This window comes from Bufo bufo, chromosome 10, assembly GCF_905171765.1.
Source record: "Bufo bufo chromosome 10, aBufBuf1.1, whole genome shotgun sequence".
In the NCBI taxonomy this organism is placed as follows: domain Eukaryota; kingdom Metazoa; phylum Chordata; class Amphibia; order Anura; family Bufonidae; genus Bufo; species Bufo bufo.
Genome location: NC_053398.1, coordinates 147,860,391 through 147,879,272, shown reverse-complemented (window position 1 = coordinate 147,879,272; position 18,882 = coordinate 147,860,391). Strand labels below are relative to the sequence as shown.

The 18,882-nt window shown below is 47.9% G+C and overlaps 1 protein-coding gene across 1 annotated transcript in view; it reads left to right on the top strand.

The window, feature by feature from the left end:
* LOC120980873 (dual specificity protein phosphatase 22-A-like) overlaps window positions 1-18,882 on the top strand; it is a 59,093-nt gene that overhangs the window by 39,380 nt on the left and 831 nt on the right. Inside the window, exons 4-6 of the mRNA XM_040410229.1 lie at window positions 375-424; window positions 6,633-6,707; window positions 10,143-10,314. Coding sequence (XP_040266163.1) covers window positions 375-424; window positions 6,633-6,707; window positions 10,143-10,314 — 297 coding nt within the window. The remainder of the gene's footprint in view (window positions 1-374; window positions 425-6,632; window positions 6,708-10,142; window positions 10,315-18,882) is intronic.

The following is an 18,882-nucleotide window of genomic DNA, read 5'->3' as shown; positions in this document are numbered from 1 at the left end:
TTCGCTTTCTACATCAGGCAGACATCATCCGATACTCGGCTTGTGCTGATGGAGAATTTTATATATCGGTGTTTTACCCTCTAGTACAATTCCTTTAATCCGGCAGCTATATTCCAGAAGATGGGTAGCAGAGGACTGCTCTGAGAGCGGAGGCAGCCCCCTATTTTTTGGTGATCAGTATCGGTCTGTCTGTGCTTCATGCTCATTGTGTTACCAGAGGGGGGGGGTCTGATAATCTGGGATGTGTGATGCTCTGGGTCCGTCCCTGTGCCGGATTACAGGAATTCTATGGTCTGTATAGCTTTGTGTCTGTTTACTGTGGGGGGCAGGTGACCCCACATAGATCTCCATGATGTGTCCCTTCTGTCTTGCAGGACATGACCTATCTGTGTATAGCGGCCTCGGACTCCGAGCGGCAGAACCTGTAAGGACCCCCTGCGCCTCCTCATGTCACTGCAGATAAGTTTCATTTCTTCAGCCTGTAGTCACTGCGGTTGTCGCAGCCACTTGCTGGAGGAAGGTTGTCAGTTTCAGTGGAAATCTGAACTGGTGTTTCCTGCAGTATCAGTATGACAGGCTGAGAGTGCTGGGGCAGCTTCTGGCCTCAAGAGCTTGTAATCTAATGTTACTGTGATGCCGCAATATGCAGGAAATTCCAATATAGCGATTCTCTCCTATCTGTGATCCGGGGCCAAGTAGGGGCCCCCAATGTGGTAAACATTAACTTGACTTTCAATGCATTTTGTGGAGTATTTAATGGGTTAAGTGAAGACCTGCTGCATCTGTATATATGGCTGCAGGCTGGAGGCCTACGGTGACCAGCAGGGGCCACACACCAGACACCTGACCATTATCCTGTTCTGGACACTTTTTAAAGGGGCAGTCACCCCATCATATATACACTCCTAATAGGACATTGGGGTATCTTAATCAGACAATCCCTTTAAGACCTCACAGGACGCGGCCCGAACCCCCCCTTTGTCAGTATTTCTATGGCTCTGTGGGGGCTGCAGGTGACGGCAGAGAAACGGTTACCCAATAAGTGGCTCTGCTTCCAAGAACAAACACTTCCTCGCCTTTCCTCCGAATCTGCTGCTCCTCAGCCTCACTGTCTGACCCTCCAACCACTTCCGCTTCTCCAAAACAACCCCCCCTGCCGCCTGCAAATCTGGGCCACCCCTGCCATGGTTAACTCTGCAGATTATTACACCCCTGACCTCTCTAGAGATCTGCAGTACATTGCTCTGTCCTCTCTACCTCCTGACAGATACATAATGATATACCCTGCAGATTATTACATCTCTGACCTCCCTAGAGATCTGCAGTACATTGCTCTGTCCTCTCTACCTCCTGACAGATACATAATGATATACCCTGCAGATTATTACATCTCTGACCTCCCTAGAGATCTGCAGAACATCGCTGTCCTCTCTACCTCCTGACAGATACATAGAGATAGACCCTGCAGATTATTACACCACTGACATCTAGAGCTCTGCAGAACATCGCTCTGTCCTCTCTACCTCCTGACAGATACATAGAGATAGACCCTGCAGATTATTACACCTCTGACCTCTCTAGAGAGCTGCAGAACATCACTCTGTCCTCTCTACCTCCTGATAGATACATAATGATATACCCTGCAGATTATTACACCTCTGACCTCTCTATAGATCTGCAGAACATCGCTTTCCTCTCTACCTCCTGACAGATACATAGAGATAGACCCTGCAGATTATTACACCACTGACCTCTAGAGATCTGCAGAACATCGCTCTGTCCTCTCTACCTCCTGACAGATACATAGAGATAGACCCTGCAGATTATTACACCTCTGACCTCTCTAGAGATCTGCAGAACATCGCTCTGTCCTCTCTACCTCCTGATAGATACATAATGATATACCCTGCAGATTATTACATCTCTGACCTCCCTAGACATCTGCAGAACATCGCTCTGTCCTCTCTACCTCCTGACAGATACATAGAGATAGATTCTGCAGATTATTACATCTCTGACCTCTCTAGAGATCTGCAGAACATCGCTCTGTCCTCTCTACCTGCTGATACAGTGATACATCCTGCAGATTATTACACCCCTGACCTCGCTTCAGATCTGCAGACCATTACAACGCTCTGTGACGTGTAGAAGCCTCTCTCCACCTTCAGATCTTATAGTGCCTTCACACGCGGCAGATTTTGTGGCAATAAATTCCATTCATTTGAATGGGGCGGCAAGCACAAGGGTTTCTGAATGGAACTGATTATCCGTCGCGGTTTTTCTGCTACAAAAGGCGCCCTTATGTCTTCCAGCCTCCCTGCTAGTCCTGCCATATTGGAAACTGTGCTGCGGATTTAACACAGGGAAATAGGCACAGACAAAAATATGGCGCAAAAGTTGTGTAAAAAAAACAACTTGTACTTGTGTCTAGTATGTTGCAAAAGAAATAAATTGCGCTGCATACACTTCATATATTAGCGGTTAGCGTCCGCCACACATTCTGCTGCCAATCAAGAGACTTTCCAGGCGCAGTGACATTGATAGATCTCTGCAAATATTTTTTTATGTTTTTGATAAAACTTCTCCAAAATAAACAATAATTACTCATTATAGCGGAGTTTGCTACAATTGAATCCACAGGAACTCGCTGCTGATCCCATCAGCAGCACAAATTTCTCTCCTGTCCTGATAGTTTGTTACAATGAGTCAGTGCAGGTTTCTGGTGAGCCCCTTTGCATGTTCTCATGCGCTGGCAGTTTGTACAGTCTTCACTGCCGGTACATCGTCCATTCTGCGGACCCTTGAGGAGGAAGTGGGTTTATCACCTCTCTGAGACGAGGCCTCAATCTTCAGACTTTTTCCTTTAGTACAGGAAATTAATTGATCTTAAAACTGCGAAACATCGAGCAGTAATAGTGTGTACAGGAGTAGTAAGCGAAACGCACAGGGGGTTTACACACCGGTATACGTGGGCGTTAAGGCTGCTGTGCGATGTATGAGGCGTAAAATAATATCCCCTAACGATCCTCAAGCCCCCCTTCATGAACACTGCAGCTGGGTCCTATGTGACTGAAGCCATATCATCATCTAGTGAAAAGTTCTGCCCCTTTTTCTGACTTTATATTTAATTTCCTCATGATTTTCAAAATCTTTGCTTGCAGTCACTAAATGTGTTCACATCCAGGGGCTGAAAACCTGCACAGACCCAGCCCAGCTCATGTCCTATTAGGGTCTGTTACAATGTATCTAGTCTAGACAATCCCCTGTGATACAGACAGCCTGAACTCCAGACTGATACATTGTAACAATCAGGACAGACAGATTTCTGCTGCTGGTTATCTGTGTGCCCGAAGCATTGTATGATAGGTAGATTGGACACTCAGGGGTCAGAGGGCACTAGTTTTTTCTTTCTTTTTGGAATATGACTTTCTGTCCGTGCCCCCTCATCTCGCCTCCATGCACAGCTTAGGGCTCGTTAACACGACCGTGTGAAGCCCGAACCGTGGACTGCAAATTGCCTAGCCGCATGGGGATCGTGGACCCGTTCACTTGAATGGTTCCGCAAAAAGATAGAGCATGTTCTATCTTTTTGCGGTGCGGAGGCACGTAACCAAACCCCAGGGTATTGCACTCTGTAGTGCTTCCGTAGTGTTCTGTTTCGTGCTTCCGTTCCGCATCTCCGGATTTGCGGACCCATTGAAGTGAATGGGTCCGCATCCGTGATGCGGAATGCACATGGAACGGTGCCCATGTATTGCGGATCTGCAAATGCGGTCCGCAATACAGCAACAGGCATCGCACGTTCGTGTGAACGAGCCCTTACATTCAGCATTTCACAGCCAGCACGGCTGCCTCCTGCCATATGATCTGAAACCACAGAGACAGCAGAAGAAAAGCTCAGCTTCCTGACTGAAGATACTGGAAATAAAACTGCGACTTTCTAATAAACTTTTGTGTTTCAGTTTCTCACCATTTTTAAGATATGTGCATCCTGTCACTGAATAGGATCATTCATTGTTGACATCCCAGGGTTAAAACCATGGCTTAGGCTACTTTCACACTGCCGTTTCTGGGTCCGCTTCTGAGATCCGTTTCAGGGCTCTCACAAGCGTCCCAGAACGGATCAATGCATTCTGAATGGATGAGGATCCGTTCAGAATGCATCAATTTGGCTGCGTTTGGTCTCCGTTGCGTTTTTTAGACGGTCACTAAAACGCAGCTTTCAGCGTTTTGGTGACCGTCTGACTATGCGGAGCCAAACGGATCCGTCCTGACACACAATGTAAGTCAATGGGGACGGAACCGTTTTTCACTGACACAATATGGTGCAATTGAAAACGGATCCGTCCCCCATTGACTTTCAATGTAAGTCAAGACGGATCTGTATTGACTTAGACATTTTATTGATGAATATTGAAAACGGATCCGTTATGAACGCATACAAGCGTTTGCATTATTGGTGCGGATCCATCTGTGCAGATACAAGACAGATCCGCACCAAACGCGAGTGTGAAAGTGGCCTTATCTGCAACTGTGGGCTAAACGCTGCACGATCACTCAGCATCACTTACCTAAGCTGCAACAGCACTCAAGTATACTCAGCAGCACTCCCCTACACTCAGCAGCACTCCCCTACACTCAGCAGCACTCCCCTACACTCAGCAGCACTCCCCTACACTCAGCAGCACTCCCCTACACTCAGCAGCACTCCCCTACACTCAGCAGCACTCCCCTACACTCAGCAGCACTCCCCTACACTCAGCAGCACTCCTCTACACTCAGCAGCACTCCTCTACACTCAGCAGCACTCAGCAGCACTCCCCTACACTCAGCAGCACTCCCCTACACTCAGCAGCACTCCCCTACACTCAGCAGCACTCCCCTACACTCAGCAGCACTCCTCTACACTCAGCAGCACTCCCCTACACTCAGCAGCACTCCCCTACACTCAGCAGCACTCCTCTACACTCAGCAGCACTCCTCTACACTCAGCAGCACTCAGCAGCACTCCCCTACACTCAGCAGCACTCCCCTACACTCAGCAGCACTCCCCTACACTCAGCAGCACTCCCCTACACTCAGCAGCACTCCCCTACACTCAGCAGCACTCCCCTACACTCAGCAGCACTCCCCCACACTCAGCAGCACTCCCCCACACTCAGCAGCACTCCCCTAGACTCAGCAGCACTCCCCTACACTCAGCAGCACTCCCCTACACTCAGCAGCACTCCCCTACACTCAGCAGCACTCCCCTACACTCAGCAGCACTCCCCTACACTCAGCAGCACTCCCCCACACTCAGCAGCACTCCCCTACACTCAGCAGCACTCCCCTACACTCAGCAGCACTCCCCTACACTCAGCAGCACTCCCCTACACTCAGCAGCACTCAGCAGCACTCCCCTACACTCAGCAGCACTCCCCTACACTCAGCAGCACTCCCCTACACTCAGCAGCACTCCCCTACACTCAGCAGCACTCCCCTACACTCAGCAGCACTCCCCCACACTCAGCAGCACTCCCCCACACTCAGCAGCACTCCCCCACACTCAGCAGTACTCCCCCACACTCAGCAGCACTCCCCTACACTCAGCAGCACTCCCCTACACTCAGCAGCACAACCCTACACTCAGCAGCACCCCCCTACACTCAGCAGCCCTCCCCTACACTCAGGAGCACTCCCCTTAATTTTGAAGCACTCACCTACACTGCAACAGCACTCACTTATACTCAGGAGCACTGGTGGGAACAAGAATGTTTGTGTTTACTGACAGCAAGCATAGATCTTGAAAGCAGTGAGAAACTGAAACAAAACTTAATTAGAAAGATACAGTGTATATTCCTAGGCCCCTTTCAGATGAGTGAGTGTCACTCTGCGGATTTGCAGCGCAGCACCCGTCCTGAACTTCCAGCACTGCCGGAGTCGCATAGCATTATATTGATTTATGATGCTATTTAACCCTTAGAGGTCTGAAATGTATTGGATAACATTGAAATAATGCTGTCAGTGTTATACAATACTTTTCAGAACTGTAAGGGTTAAATAGCATCATAAATCAATATAATGCTATGCGACCCTGGCAGTGCTGGAGGTTCAGGACAGGAGCTGTCTTATACTCACGCTCCGAGTCCAGAGTGTACAACTCGCTCGTGTGAAAGCGGCCTTATTCTCTTATTCATAACAGGGGGGCGGGGCTGTGACAACCTCTCAGACAGGATATACAGGCAGGTTGTCAGCAGTAATAGATGAATAGATGTCACTGTGGTATAAGGTGTGTGGATATCATTTAGGGATGAGTGAATCGACTTCAGATGAAACATCCGAAGTCGATTTGCATAATACTTTGTTTTACTACTGTATGGAGCAAGCGCTCCGTACAGTATTAGAATGTATTGGCTCCTATGAGCAGAAGTTATGACTTCGCGTAAAAACTTCCTAAATTTATTTGTACTGTAAAAAACCATTTCCCGAACTCGGGTTCGGTTCCAAGGTACCACTTGGAATTGACTTTGGATGTTTCATCCGAAGTCGATTCGCTCATCCCTAATGTCATTATATCAGTGATGTCATCAACAGGGGGCGGAGCTGTGACAACCATGTGTCATTATTATAATGTATTTTTTCTTCTCCAGGATCCAGCATTTTAAGAAGAGCATCCAGTTTATCCATGAATGTCGTTTACATGGCGGTGGCTGCCTCATACACTGGTCAGTGCCTCATACACTGGTCAGTGCCTCATACACTGGGCAGTGCCTCATACACTGGGCAGTGCCTCATACACTGGGCAATGCCTCATACACTGGTCAGTGCCTCATACACTGGGCAGGGCCTCATACACTGGGCAGGGCCTCATACACTGGGCAGTGCCTCATACACTGGTCAGTGCCTCATACACTGGTCAGTGCCTCATACACTGGGCAGTGCCTCATACACTGGGCAGGGCCTCATACACTGGGCAGTGCCTCATACACTGGTCAGTGCCTCATACACTGGGCAGTGCCTCATACACTGGGCAATGCCTCATACACTGGGCAGTGCCTCATACACTGGTCAGTGCCTCATACACTGGTCAGTGCCTCATACACTGGGCAGGGCCTCATACACTGGGCAATGCCTCATACACTGGTCAGTGCCTCATACACTGGGCAGGGCCTCATACACTGGGCAGGGCCTCATACACTGGTCAGTGCCTCATACACTGGGCAGGGCCTCATACACTGGGCAATGCCTCATACACTGGGCAGTGCCTCATACACTGGTCAGTGCCTCATACACTGGTCAGTGCCTCATACACTGGGCAGGGCCTCATACACTGGTCAGTGCCTCATACACTGGGCAGGGCCTCATACACTGGTCAGTGCCTCATACACTGGGCAGGGCCTCATACAGTGGTCAGGGCCTCATACACTGGGCAGTGCCTCATACACTGGGCAGTGCCTCATACACTGGGCAGTGCCTCATACACTGGGCAGTGCCTCATACACTGGGCAGTGCCTCATACACTGGGCAATGCCTCATACACTGGGCAGTGCCTCATACACTGGGCAGGGCCTCATACACTGGGCAGTGCCTCATACACTGGTCAGTGCCTCATACACTGGTCAGTGCCTCATACACTGGGCAGGGCCTCATACACTGGGCAATGCCTCATACACTGGTCAGTGCCTCATACACTGGTCAGTGCCTCATACACTGGGCAGTGCCTCATACACTGGGCAATGCCTCATACACTGGGCAGTGCCTCATACACTGGGCAGGGCCTCATACACTGGGCAGGGCCTCATACACTGGGCAGTGCCTCATACACTGGGCAGTGCCTCATACACTGGTCAGTGCCTCATACACTGGTCAGTGCCTCATACACTGGTCAGTGCCTCATACACTGGGCAGTGCCTCATACACTGGGCAGTGCCTCATACACTGGGCAATGCCTCATACACTGGTCAGTGCCTCATACACTGGGCAGGGCCTCATACACTGGGCAGGGCCTCATACACTGGGCAGTGCCTCATACACTGGTCAGTGCCTCATACACTGGGCAGTGCCTCATACACTGGGCAGGGCCTCATACACTGGGCAGTGCCTCATACACTGGTCAGTGCCTCATACACTGGGCAGTGCCTCATACACTGGGCAATGCCTCATACACTGGGCAGTGCCTCATACACTGGTCAGTGCCTCATACACTGGTCAGTGCCTCATACACTGGGCAGGGCCTCATACACTGGGCAATGCCTCATACACTGGTCAGTGCCTCATACACTGGGCAGGGCCTCATACACTGGGCAGGGCCTCATACACTGGTCAGTGCCTCATACACTGGGCAGGGCCTCATACACTGGGCAATGCCTCATACACTGGGCAGTGCCTCATACACTGGTCAGTGCCTCATACACTGGTCAGTGCCTCATACACTGGGCAGGGCCTCATACACTGGTCAGTGCCTCATACACTGGTCAGTGCCTCATACACTGGGCAGGGCCTCATACACTGGTCAGTGCCTCATACACTGGGCAGGGCCTCATACACTGGTCAGGGCCTCATACACTGGGCAGTGCCTCATACACTGGGCAGTGCCTCATACACTGGTCAGTGCCTCATACACTGGGCAGTGCCTCATACACTGGGCAGTGCCTCATACACTGGGCAATGCCTCATACACTGGGCAGTGCCTCATACACTGGGCAGGGCCTCATACACTGGGCAGTGCCTCATACACTGGTCAGTGCCTCATACACTGGTCAGTGCCTCATACACTGGGCAGGGCCTCATACACTGGGCAATGCCTCATACACTGGTCAGTGCCTCATACACTGGTCAGTGCCTCATACACTGGGCAGTGCCTCATACACTGGGCAATGCCTCATACACTGGGCAGTGCCTCATACACTGGGCAGGGCCTCATACACTGGGCAGGGCCTCATACACTGGGCAGGGCCTCATACACTGGTCAGTGCCTCATACACTGGTCAGTGCCTCATACACTGGTCAGTGCCTCATACACTGGTCAGTGCCTCATACACTGGGCAGGGCCTCATACACTGGGCAGTGCCTCATACACTGGTCAGTGCCTCATACACTGGGCAGGGCCTCATACACTGGGCAGTGCCTCATACACTGGGCAGTGCCTCATACACTGGGCAGTGCCTCATTCATAAACCAGTTTAAATTTTAGTTTCAGACCAGGATTTATTGGAAATATAACATCCAGTGAAAATGCAGGAGAATATTAAAGGGCCGGTGTCCAGTTTTATCAGTGTATAATGAAAAGTTCTGTAACTTTCTGATTGATTTTGTGTTTCGCTTCATCACTATTTCAAGATCTCTGCTTGCAGTCAGTGAATGGGAGCATATCTATATAAAGCCATACCTAATACTGAAGGTTTGTTACAATTGTATCCAGTCTAGACAATCCTCTGTGATAAATCCATCAGCTGCACAAATCTCTCTCCTGCATTAGATCTCTTTACCCTGTGAATGTTCCCATTCACTTACATGTAGCAGAGATCTTGTCAATGATGACATTTGGGACACAGAGTCTATTAGACGATTCCAAAACGTTTGTGTAACTTATCAACAAGAATAGTAATCACTGGCTCTATTCTGCAACGCAGACTGATAGTGCTGCAGAAACTGCCGGTACCGCAACCGACTAAAATAATATAAAATCAGTATTGTTTCTGCACAAACGATGAAATATAAAGCGTCTCCTAATCGGCTCCTGCTGAGATTTCACCGCATCCAATATTCCCCTCTACGAATAGTGCAGTTGGTTCGTAACATAGATCACTCCTACCTACCCCGGCCGGGGCACGCTCCCATCTGAAAAAAAGAACTAAATTGTGGGATTGAGCCACGCCATTGGAGCTTCTACCACGGCTGGACTATCCAAGGAACAGGCCGGTAGGAGTGATTTATATCACGAACCAACGGCACTATTTGTAGGGGGGGATATTGGATGCGATGGACTCTCAGCAGGAGCCTATTAGGAGACGGTTTATATTTGATAGTTTGCACAGAAACAATGCTGTTTGTGTAACCCCTGAGGTGGCGGCTCGGACACTGACGAGGCCAGTGGATGTATATAATCTGGGTACTGGTGTGCTGTGGGTATCGGGGTGCACTGAATTGTCTTCTCTCAGTTTGGCAGGGGTGTCTCGCAGCACCACCATCTTGGTTGCCTATCTCATGACGGTGACAACGTTTGGCTGGGAGGAATGTCTGTCGGCTGTGAGAGCCGCGAGGTCTTATGTGGGGCCGAACCTCGGGTTTCAGCAGCAGCTGCAGGAATATGAAATGACCCTAGTGAAAGAGGTAACGTAATAATGTGATAATGGCCGGGAGGAACCCCCTGAGGTTGATACTATAGGGACTATGATGAGGGTGATTCTATAGGGACTACTATGAGGTTGATACTATGGGGACTACTATGAGGGTGATACTATAGGGACTATGATGAGGCTGATACTATAGGGACTACTATGAGGTTGATACTATGCGGACTACTATTAGGGTGATACTATAGGGACTATGATGAGGCTGATACTATAGGGACTACTATGATGGTGATACTATAGGGACTACTATGAGGGTGATACTATGGGGACTATGATGAGGTTGATACTATGGGGACTATGATGAGGCTGATACTATGGGGCTCACTAGAAGTGACCAGAATACATGCCCGTCTATCCCATGTCCTCCACATGCCCCCGTCCCGCTCTGCCATATCCAGTCAGGGGTGCTGGGGGCAGTAGTAAGAGCAGCGTGTAATGAATCCAGGACTAATACTTATGGGGGCCTCTGTTGGCTGCACAGCGCCTCGTTCACACCTTACATACACTGCGTGCTGAGTCATGTGTGTCCTGATTGTGCTGAGTGACATTGGTGGCTGTATTCCTGCCGTTCTGTGTTGGCAGGTCACACGTCGGGCAGGGTGATGGGTCACAGGACTCTGACACCGCACTTTTCTCATTCACACAAGCTTTGGTCATCACCTAGAAATTCTCCCAGGTCATGATGTGTCCATCAACAACTGAACACATCACATGCAGAAGGAACTGCTGACTTAGATTGCAACACCATTTAAATTAACCCCTGCTGTCATTGTGACACTTGTGGATGTCCCCGCAGACCACACACAGCGCTGTCCCTGCATCCCAAGTCACACAGTGTGAGAGCTGCTCCAGGGGCCCCATGTCCTGTACTGTGCATGCTGTAGTCAGAATAAGACATCTACATCCAGTCATAAGACTAAGGGGGACACTGCCAAATGGTCATAACAACCAAGGGGGCACCTCCAACCAGTCATAGGATCAAGAGGGACATCTACAACTGGACATAAACCTCAAGAGGGACATCCCCGACCAGTAATATAACCCAAGGGACATCTACAAATAGTTATAGGCCCAAGACACCTCCAACTGGTCATTAGTGATGAGCGGGAGGTGCCATATTCGGTTTCGCGATATTTCGCGAATATTCGCATGAATATTCGTGTTATATTCGTCGAAATCGAATATTCGCAATTATTCCAATTATCGCGAAATTATTTTTCGCATATTGCGAAAATTTATCTTGATAGTATAAGGCAACGTTCCTATGCTAATGACTATGGCTAGGCTAATATGTGTATATTACGAAATTTCGTAATATTGCTCTAACTTCGTCTCTTAGAATATTACGAATATTCTAAAAGACGAAGTTAGAGCAATATTAAGAACATTTGCAAAAGTCGAAATTGCGATGCGAGTAATATAACACGAAATAGTCGCATGAAGATTTAAACTTAGCACTGCTATATTCCATATTCTAGCCTAATATGGAATATAGCAGTGCTAAGTTTAAATCTTCATGCGACTATTTCGTGTTATATTACTCGCATCGCAATTTCGACTTTTGCAAATGTTCTTAATATTGCTCTAACTTCGTCTTTTAGAATATTCGTAATATTCTAAAAGATGAAGTTAGAGCAATATTACGAAATTTCGTAAAATACACATAGATTGTATTTAAGCTAATATACTGCTATAGTAATAATTTTTAATAGTGTACATATTTTACAAAACTTAAGTTCAGAAGAGGCAAAAAAAATTACAGGAAAAAAAAGGGATTATAGCACTATATTAGCTAAATTACAATCTATATGTGTATTTTACGAAATTTCGTAATATTGCTCTAACTTCGTCTTTTAGAATATTCGTAATATTCTAAGAGACGAAGTTAGAGCAATATTACGAAATTTCTAAAAGACGAAGTTAGAGCAATATTAAGAACATTTGAAAAAGTCGAAATTGCGATGCGACTAATATAACACGAAATATTCGCATGAAGATTTCAACTTAGCACTGCTATACTCCATATTCTAGCCTAATATGGAGTATAGCAGTGCTAAGTTGAAATCTTCATGCGAATATTTCGTGTTATATTACTCGCATCGCAATTGCGACTATTGCGAAATTTCGTAAAATACACATATAGATTAGATTGTAATTTAGCTAATATGGAATATAGCAGTAAGTTGAAAACGCCACTGACTGGAGCAGCCAGTAAGCCAGGAATCCAAAGGACAGGTAAGAACAACTTTAGGGAAGTGGGAAAGAAAAAAATATAATAAAAAAAAAAAAAGAAAAAAAACGAATATTCTATTTCGCGAATATATAGAACGATATTCTAAATATTCGCAAAATCTCGAAATTGCGATATTCGAGAAAAAAATTCGCAATTCGAATATTCGCGCTCAACACTACTGGTCATAGTAGAAAGGGGACATCTCCATCTGGTCATAGGACTTAGGGGAAAACCTCCAACCAGACATATGACCAGTGGGGACGTTTCCAACCAGTCATATGACCAAGGATAACGTTTTCAACCAGTCATAGGATTAAGATGGACATCTCCAAATAGTCATATGACCAAGAGACATCTCCAACCTGTCATACAGTGATAGGTCTAAGGGGAACATCTCCAATTGCCAACCAGTCACCTGACCAAGGGGAATATCTCCCACCAGTCCTAGGACTAAGGCCTCATGCACACAAACGTTTTTTTTTTCTGTTTACGTTCCTGATTTTTGCGTTCCGTATACGGAACCATTCATTTCAATGGATCCGCAAAAAAAAACGGAAGTTACTCCGTATGCCTTCCGTTTCTGTATTTCCGTTTTTATGTTCTGGTCAGAGATAGAACATGTCCTATTATTGTCCTCATAACAGACAAGGATAGGACTGTTCTATCAGGGGCCAGCTGTTCCGTTCCGCAAAATACGGAATGCACACGGACGTCATCCGTATTTTTTGCGGATCCGTTTTTTGCGGACCGCAAAATACTGAAAAAGCCCCACAGTCGTGTGCAATAGGCCTAAAGGCGTATTTACACGCGCAGATGAGCAGCAGATTGTCGGGAAGGAAGTGTTCAGCTGCTCGCTCAGTGAGGGTAACGCTTTCCATTTACATGCAGCAATCCCCTCCACAGTATGCGGAGGAGCAGTCGCTATTGCTATCGCTCGTCCTCATACAGCTGCATTGTTTCTGTGCAGTAGAGGCTGTTTAAACACCACAATCTGCTGCCCAGAAATGATAATTTAGGGGCCTGCACAAACCACAGGACAATAAACGGGCGATGATCTGGTGTTGTAATACAGCCCTAAACATGCAGCTGATACCTGATGAACAAGCAAACACTCATTCATTGGACAATCTAGATTTTTAGGCAGGCTTAAAAATCAACGATCGGCTGTCAGCAAACAAGAACTCAGTTTGGGGACGAGCGATGGCATTGGCAATGTTGTGGCTTACAAAAAACTGAGCAAATACTGACAGTGTGAAACAAGCCTAATTCTTAAGGGTGTATTAAAGAGCCCGGTGCGGCAGACGATTGTCGGGAAGGAAGCGTTCCTTCCTGGCAATCTTCTGCTTGCTAGCGGAGGAGACTGCTGCTATTACATGCAGCGATCTCCTCCACAGTATGGGGAATGGGGAGGAGTGATGTATATATCATCGCTCTTTTCTATACTGAATCATTGTTTGCTGGCAGGCGGCAGCAGATCGTGAGTAGACACCACGATCTGCCGCCTGCAAACGATGCATTTTTTTTTTTAATCTGTCAAAAGATTTGGATTGCCCAATGATCGAACGTTTGCTTGTTCATGGGGCAGTTGGCAGCAGTATTAGACCGCCAGATGATCGTTAAGGAGTGTTACTACGAATGTTCATTAGTGATCATCTGTCGAAAAATCGGCGCAGGGGCGTAGCTATGAGCGAAGCGGTTGCTTTTGGGCCCAAACTCAACCGGGAAGAGGAGTAAAAGATTTTATTGTCAAGGCCCCCTCTACAGTATTAGACAATGACATTATATACAGTGACATGGCATACAGTGTATACAGTTACACCGACGGAGAAGATAGCAGCTCATGATTAGTGTGACCACAGCATCACAGCGGTTGTCAGATGTCTTCCCAGGAATCCCGCTCTGCAGCATTTCGCAATGTCGCAGTCCGGGTGAGATGAAGCTTTTGCTGTTGTCCTTCTGTTTCTCTTTTGCTACCTGTATATATTGTGTACGAGGTCCGGACAGTATCTGTTCCTCATGGCCTGCTTTGTGTTGCCGCATTACAGACCAGATTGAAACAAAGTAACAAGTGAGAGAAAAACAGAGCAGCGGGGGCCCATGATAGCATAAGAAACGTGGCCCCTGACCATAAATAATTAGATTTTGATGAGAGAAATGAGAAAGATTACACCTTCCAGTGCAAGCTCACTATATGAAGATTAAAAGGGAGAGTACCACTAACATATCATTGCACAGCCAATACCTAGATGTGAATGGACACTGTGAAATCCTTCATTTCCCCTCTGGGGGCGCTGCAGGAAGATTGAGCACTTACTGACAGGTTTATCCACAATTACAGCTGACCACTGGTCTATGGTAGACCTCTCTATGGTAGACTATCTCTGTAACTCCTGTAAGCATTCAATGGGTGAGGTGATAGAAGGCAGGCATGTATCACTGAGGCTGCTACTCTCAGTGATATAAGTCCTGGAGGTAGGTTGTGACCAGTGATGCCACCGTGAAGATCACTGAGTTTGTGGTAGCTGGAGTTTGGGTCCAGGATTTCGGAGTGACTGAAGAGCCTGGGTGGGAAGGTCACTCCCATACTCCATTCCGGGTGTTCCTACCTCAACCAGGTGGAAAACTAATTAAAAGGCTGCCAGAGAGCAGTGTGTGTGTGTGCTGGTCTGAGAGAAAGACCCGCGGACAAGACCACGCGGCCAAAGAGCAGTGTGTGTGCTGGTCTGAGAGGAAGATCCACGGACAAGACCACGCGGCCAAAGAGCAGTGTGTGTGCTGGTCTGAGAGGAAGACCCACGGACAAGACCACGCGGCCAAAGAGCAGTGTGTGTACTGGTCTGAGAGGAAGACCCATGGACAAGACCACGCGGCCAGAGAGCAGTGTGTGTGTGCTGGTCTGAGAGGAAGATCCACGGACAAGACTACGTGGCCAGAGAGCAGTGTGTGTGCTGGTCTGAGAGGAAGATCCACGGACAAGACCATGCGGCCAGAGAGCAGTGTGTGTGTGCTGGTCTGAGAGGAAGACCCACGGACAAGACCACGCGGCCAGAGAGCAGTGTGTGTGCTGGTCTGAGAGGAAGACCCACGGACAAGACCATGCGGCCAGAGAGCAGTGTGTGTGTGCTGGTCTGAGAGGAAGACCCACGGACAAGACCACATGGCCAGAGAGCAATGTGTGTGTGTGCTGGTCTGAGAGAAAGACCCACGGACAAGACCACGCGGCCAAAGAGCAGTGTGTGTGCTGGTCTGAGAGGAAGACCCACGGACAAGACCACATGGCCAGAGAGCAGTGTGTGTGTGTGCTGGTCTGAGAGGAAGACCCACGGACAAGACCACGCGGCCAGAGAGCAGTGTGTGTGTGCTGGTCTGAGAGAAAGACCCACGGACAAGACCACGTGGCCAGAGAGCAGTGTGTGTGTGCTGGTCTGAGAGAAAGACCCACGGACAAGACCACGTGGCCAGAGAGCAGTGTGTGTGTGCTGGTCTGAGAGGAAGACCCACGGAAAAGACCACTATGCAAAGTGGAATCTCTAGGTGAAAACCTACAAGCTGGTGAGAAGCTTATATTTCCATGAACTGTTATTTTGTTTGCTGAAGCCTTCATCGTTTTGCTGTGTATGCCCAATAAGCCCTGGGAAAAGAGACTGTCTGAATGGTGCCGTCTCACACTCCCTAACTATGAAACGTTATAAACTGTAGCTCAAATGAGGAGTTTCCCTTTATGATGGAATTCTCCTTACTGCATGTCCATTGGATGGCACGGGCACAAGAGCTGTACCCTCACTGTCTGTAATGGCAAGGATTAGGGATACATCCGAACCTGGCCATTTAACCCCTCAGATATATATATAATCACTGAAGTGTAGGGTTTGCATTCTAATCACGGTTACCTCAAGATCCGCAGTTGCTTGGTGTCTCCACCCTTTGCTGGGAGAAGCATCGCGTGTCAGAGGCTCTGAGGATGAGCAAAGAGAAATACCAAGACTGTGGCTGAGCTAAACACCAGCAAAATGGCTAGCTGAGTAGACAGGAAGGGGGAAGAAACCACAACATACAGTGCGCCTAGAAAAGGAAGACGCTGAATGATGGTAACCAGTTGACTTGTGGTACCACCACCGCACACTGGAACATGGAGCCAAATACCAAGAAGTCTTCAGTCTATGGAATCTCTGGAACCTGTAGTTCTCTGGTGATGTCATTCAGGTGGAAGGTCCTGACAGTAGAGGTGTAGTTAGGGTTTGCAGCGGTCACAATTGTGACCGGGCCCCTAAGCTCGGGGGCTCTTGGCCCCTTTGCCAGTAGCGCACCGCCAATTAGGTGTCACTGTCCTGAGGATAGGAATACAGTTAGATACTGTGGTGCCCCACCGTTACCTATGAAAGGCTTCAGGCCTAGTGTTTGTAGCCTATCAGAGGCCGGCACAGGCGGCTTGATGACGGGCACTAAATTTGGGGCATTTTGTGGTGACACGCATTATAAGGGGGCATTTTTTGTGCTGTTGCGCATTATAAAGGGGTCTTTTTTATATTGGCACACATTATAAGGGGGTATTTTTGTACTGGCACACATTATAAGAGGTGTTGTTTTTACTGGGGCACATTGTAAGTTGTTTTTTTTTGTACTAGCACACATTGTAAAGGAGTATTTTTTTTTGCACTGGCACACATTACAATGGGGTTTTTAATGTACTGGCGCACATTGTAAGGGGGTATTTTTTGTACTGGCACACATTAGGGTTCATTTTTCTAATAGCACACATTATAAGGAGAATTATTACTACTGGGGGACTATGGGGAACATGATTACTAGTATGGGCACAATGGGGGCATTATTAATATTTGGGCACTGTTAACACAAAGTGCATTCTGGGAGATAATCATTTCTATTGGTGAGTCCTTGGGGAGCACTATTATGTGGGGGCCTCCCTGGCACAGTATCAGCTTAGCAGAATTATTTTTGGGGGACATCATGTTTACACTATTAGGGCTCATTCAGACGGCCGTATGCTGTCCGCAAAAATGCGGATCTGTTTTTTTGCAGATTAGATGCTGTCCCATTCACATCTATGGGGCTTTTTCTTCCATTGCACGGCTCAGCAAAAACAAATGAAACATGTCCTGTACATGGACATGGCCCCATTGAAGTCTATGGGTCAGCAAAAAACCAGATCTGCATTTTTGCGGACAGCATACGGCCGTCTGAATGAGCTCTTAGTGTCAGGGACACTATTTTCTGGGCACAGTTATTTTTTTAGGGCAATAATTATTGAAGGGGAACTATCTGCATGTTACTATTGTTTCAGGGGGACTGTTTCTGCAGCATAGGATTGGGGAGCACAGTGGGCACAGTATTGGGGGGCAGGATGAAGAGTTCAGAAGGTGGTAAATGGGATGATGATGGGAAAAGTAGGAAACTAAGATGTCTGTTTGTCAAACTCTGCAAAGACAAGAAATGGCTGAAGAAATCATCATGGTGGTCTGGTCAGAGGAGACGTCACTGGATGTAAGAGGTATGTGGCGCAGTATTAACCTGTATGTTAAGAATTTGGCATGAAGGGGGGGGGGGGGGAGAGTTGTAGAGTGCCATTTCAGTTTTTGCCTCAGGCAGTAGAAAGGCTGGTTGCACCGGTGCCCCAAAGCACTGAGGTTAGGGGGGCTGAAACTGAACTTCTGCACTGGGTCCCATGAGCCTTTAGCTACACCTACCTAGCCATCTCCTATCTGCAGGATTCAGCTCACCGCCTGGACCAAATGTCATCTAAGGCAGGAATCTTATTGGAATTACTTAGAAGTAAGGGGCTGCGATAGCCAGACAGGAGAGCGGCAGGGATGCTACAGTAGTGAGGAGACTGACTTCTCCTGCTGCTGCCAGGTTTGCATGTCTTGCATTCAGATATTGATGCTGATTTGGATGTGAGTTTGCTACAGAACTGCTGCAGATTTGACGCATTGCAAAGTTATCTGCAGCAAATCCACATCTAAATCTGCATATAGGACATGAATTTGGTTGCAGATTTACCTGTGGCCTAAAATGATGGTTTGCATGAATCCAGCATTAATGCATGGAGGCCAGCGGTCCATCAAAGCAAGAGCCAGAAGGAGGTGTCAGGATGGGGATTATTGTGAACTAATAATGGTAGGTGCACATTACCGGCTCTGGGTGTGATACTCGTGGGGAAAGTCCTGTCCAGCCCAGCTTATACCATGATGACCCAGCACGAGGCATGATGTGTACTGGGGTAGTGACCACATCCCCCAAGTATAAATGTCTCCTGTGATCGGCACCTAATTCACAGGGACGTCCGGGATCTGG